Source organism: Ciona intestinalis, unplaced genomic scaffold, assembly GCF_000224145.3.
Source record: "Ciona intestinalis unplaced genomic scaffold, KH HT000055.2, whole genome shotgun sequence".
NCBI classification, from domain to species: domain Eukaryota; kingdom Metazoa; phylum Chordata; class Ascidiacea; order Phlebobranchia; family Cionidae; genus Ciona; species Ciona intestinalis.
This window is the reverse complement of record NW_004190377.2, coordinates 51,460-56,049: the sequence shown is the minus strand read 5'-3', so window position 1 is coordinate 56,049 and position 4,590 is coordinate 51,460. Positions and strand designations below refer to the sequence as shown.

At 34.2% G+C, this 4,590-nt stretch overlaps 1 protein-coding gene across 4 annotated transcripts in view; it reads right to left on the bottom strand.

Moving 5' to 3' along the window:
• dead1a (DEAD-Box Protein) overlaps window positions 1–4,590 on the bottom strand; it is a 25,704-nt gene that overhangs the window by 19,408 nt on the left and 1,706 nt on the right. For all 4 annotated transcript variants that reach the window (XM_009862874.3, XM_009862875.3, XM_009862876.3 and 1 more), the window contains 1 exon segment: window positions 557–598. In XM_009862874.3, the coding sequence (XP_009861176.1) occupies window positions 557–598 (42 nt within the window).

Genomic DNA, 4,590 nt, shown 5'->3' with positions numbered 1-4,590 from the left:
CNACCAAAACTGTAACCATGGGTTAACTGTTACGTTCGTTGTCACTATTTTAAATGGCGGAAGTTTGTTCTGTAATATGCATGAAGCACCTTACGTTCTATTTGTTACGTTAGCAACTGACTGTTAAAGTAAAAATTAAATCCAACGTCATCCACCATACAAAAATATGGAAATAATATGACAGTTAATGCTAAATTGTGTTTAATACAGACCAGTACATGCGATATTTTATTTAATATGGCCGGGGTTCAACCACTTGCATAAAGTTAGGAGGTTGCAGGGTTGCCTGGCAACCCTTGATTTGTCAAGTTTTTTTTTATTTGGTAATTTGTGTATCACTGAAAAAAGTTACCACTTGGAATAAAATATATTTATATATACCAAAAACATGCCTTGAATTCTATTATATTCAAAAGAATAGAAATTCCCAACAGTTGCAACACCCATCTAACTGAAAATGTGTTATTGTGCCGGTCGCACTACCAAGGTCTTAATTTAACTATTATATTTCAGGTATATATGGAATAGCATCAAAAAGATGAAAGTTGAAACTAACCTGAACCAAAACCACCATCATCTTTCTTGGAATACGGGTTATCTGAAATATACATGTACATTATTAACGCTATGTAAGAAGCTATTGTCTTGCATTTAAACTTAAACAGCAAAAAAAACAAATTACCAAAATACTAACTCACTAAAAGTAACAAATAAAAACATCTAAACAAACTTTAGTTTTCTAAGTATGTCAGGCCGATGGTCAGCAGTTAGGTTTCCTGTCGTACTCCAGAAGTCAATTTTAAGTTTGTTTTCATATATAGTCAAGTGGGGTAATAAAAAACAAAAAACACCAACTTTTCTCCCCAAGTAATAAATAAAAAATGCTTTAGTCTGGACTAACAATATTTATCACAACTTTATGTCCTGAAAAGATTGTAAGATTTCTATGATTATGTAACATTATAATCAAAATTCTGTGCTGTTTTAAAACATGAGCTGGGCAGTAAAAAAAACAATTTTTTCCAAGGCAACTTCAATTAATTTAAAAAAAATTAACAATGGAAATACAGGGTACTCAAAAATATTAATCTTAGGGATGTGCCGAGACGAGCCTGAACTCAAAAGCTCGTGCCCGAACATCTCTTTTTTTGACGCCAAGCTGAAAACTCTGAGGCCAAGCTGAAAACTTATTGCTATAATGCTGCAAGCGAGCGAAAAACATTGAAAATGAAAAAAGTGAAGTTACTAAAAGATGGCGAGACTAGTCAGCATAGCTTTTTCTTTAATTATTTTTCTTTGTTGGGAATTCGCGCTCTCACCACCAAGGAATCAAAGCGTCAGTGAATTTGCCGGTATCAAACTACTGCCGGTGTCAATTTACACAAGTGCCCAAGGTTTCCGTATCTGATTTTAAATCTGAAGGCAAAAACTCTTAAATTTTTTTATAATAAAATATTAAAATCCGCTGCACATTTTGCAACACTGGGAATTACGAAACGATACGTCTTTATAAATGCAAACCAGGTGTTCTGTATTATTTTGATTAGCGACGCTTTTTTTTTGACTGAACAGAAGCGTATTTTGAACCCCCAACTCCTTTTGGCACACAAAAAAAATGACCAATGGCCTTCAACCTAATAAAAATGACCTTTAACAAAACAGTTTTAATCTAAAACAGAGGTTTCCAAACCTATAAAATTGCAGGCCAATATATGAAATCATAAATATGGGACGGCCCTCAGACAAGGTTTTCTTGCTATATTTGTGACGTGACCATAGGCGCCTAAGTTTGGATTGTTTAGGTTAGGCAAACTCATAGTTACAAATGTCAACTACTTATTACATCATACGTAAGCTAATAAGGTAATTAGCACACTCGCACATTACGCACTGGTTAGGGTTTAACTTTCGTATTACTCGTTACGCAGCACGTTGAACGTATACACACAGTAGTAGCAGTTGTAAAGTATTGAAAGATCGCAAACTTGCAGGTGCAGGCACACGCAATATCCTACGATCTTTGTTTCTATCATAATGTCGTTTGTGACGTAGTTTATCGCCGCAAGTTGGTATTTCTTACCTTGCGATAATGGATGACATCACAATACAGCTTGTGATGTAACAGTTACGTTGGTGAGTGTATGTTTAACTGGCATTAAAAGTTACTTAAATTTGGCCAGAAGCTAATCTGTAAACACTAGAGCTTCAATCGTGGACGCATAAATGTTTAACTTTATGAAATACGTACATCGTTTGCGTTTGAATATCTTATTATGAAGCAATTAATAGGCAATGTGCCAAATTCCAGGTTGTCTGACCGCGTTAGGCGCCTATGGACGCGACTCGTATTGGCGATAAAATAGGTTATATCGAATACTATATCGAATATATATTGATTTACATTATTATTAATATATTATATCGGTAGTAACAGTTGAACCATAGTGCAAGTTTTACTCATATTCATTGACATTGTCGGTAATGTAGCGATTATTTATGTCATAATAACTTTGATAAACTAATACGATTGTTGGAAAACATATGTTTTATCCGCTTCCAAACAACATTTAAAGTTTGCGGATAATTTTTTAACTCCCAATATAATTTTATGCCAGCAGTCATGAATTGTTTAAAAGCTCGCGATTATGTTAATTTTATTTGGGTTAAATATAAGAGAGAGGAGTGACGCTATCCATAGGCATCGTGCAGACGAGGTCGGCCTACTCTGGATTTTATACAGACAGTGCAGCATCTGCTGCGCATAAAAGCATTTTATTATTATGAACCCGCTTAAAAAGTGTGATATAACAAAATATTGTGGCAATATGAACCACACTATAGAACGAGCGTTTGGTTAGTTAGTTAAAAAGTTCTTGTAAGGCAATAATTAAAAACAAAAATCGGGTTTTATGACTTAAATAATCAACAAGTGAATCCCCACTATGACGTAACAAACATTCTGCGTAAATAACAGGCATACAGTAATGTTGCTGCCGCCAGCGAATTAAAGTAGTGAATTGAAACTTACTTTGATTTAAAATCATACGAACTTAGAGATACCATTACATGTTAAGTGGGTTGAACGAAACAGCAGAAAAGAAACGGAAGACTAAATTAAAGAAGGCCGAAGTAGTTGTCCTGAAGAATATTTTACCAAAACATACAAGGACGACATTTTAAATGCATCCAAATCAATCTTAGCCAGATTTTCTTATAAGTAATTTTGCATTTAATCCAAGATGAAGAGCATTCTAGTAAAAGACGACGATTTAGAATACATAATAGATGGCAACGAATCATTTTATCAAAAAGTATACCACCAAGTGATAAAAAATCCCTTAAATTTTAAAGATATATTAATTGTCTTTTAAATCTAATAACATACATCCACGCATGCCAGAATTTCAACTTCACATATGAAGCAATTTCATTGCTGACCCAGACTTTGACGACAACTGGAGATTTTTTAACGTCGCTTTTTAAGTATTGTTTTGTCAAATTTTTAAACATTTTTAACAAATTTAGCCACTTTTCTTTAGCCGCAAACTACCTATTCCTAATGGTTTTGATTAGCGGTGCTTTTCGACCAAACAGGAACCTATTCTAGTACGCATTTCTCCTTGATAACGTCATTAGTTTTTCGTAAAGCAAACAGAGGCGCATGAGTTTTAAACTTAAAATATCATAGTTACGATCAGTAAATCAAATGAAACAGCTGACGATAACTAAAAATAATCAGTTATGCACAGCAGGGGGTTTGCGCCATAGCCTATATAATATATTAAATTTGGATATTGCGTAGGCTACTCACGCAAATCGTTCACGGAACTCCTATAATTACCTTTTTAATTATAGTTTTATTATAGTCTCTTCGTAAATATAATCAAGTCATCGACTATGATTATGGTAGTATGTTTCGCACATTAAATTTATACATCAGGTATTAGTGATACCTTAGGGACATTTAGAGGCCAAATTGTGTACTAGACAGCCAGATTGGAAAGTTTGCAAACTGCGCGGAGGATTTTTTTTTGGAGATCGAAATTGCGCGGATTTTGCGCGGACGAGCGATTTTTTTGCGCGGATCGTCTGATTCTTGAAACTTAATTGTTAACCTCCTAATTTACAAGTAAAGTAGCGAACCAAACAAATACAATATAAACTAAACGGCTGAGGTTAAAGGACTTGACAACCTTTTTCTTACGTTCTCTTGCGCAACGATTATGACGTACGTCTAGTGATGTACATTACTGTAACAGTGTAACGCTTTCATACGTTCGCTATTTTGTTTAATAACGCTATCATACATCATCTCTTCAACTAAACTAACATTTTTTTTAAATTTAATAATTTTGAAAAAAAGATTCTTGTGTTTGTGGGAAAACGTTTTGCAGCGTCTTTTCAAAGGTTGCTATACGTTTCGGCTTGGTCGTTTTTTGTTATAAATACAAAAGATTCGAAATAAAGTATTTTAAGATATCCTAGAATATTGTGCATCCCTGCGTACGTCTTCGTGTGTTTGTGACCAGTCGGCCAACTGGGGAATATACTGAAGGAGATATAATTATGCTTAGAAACCAGTGGTTCTCG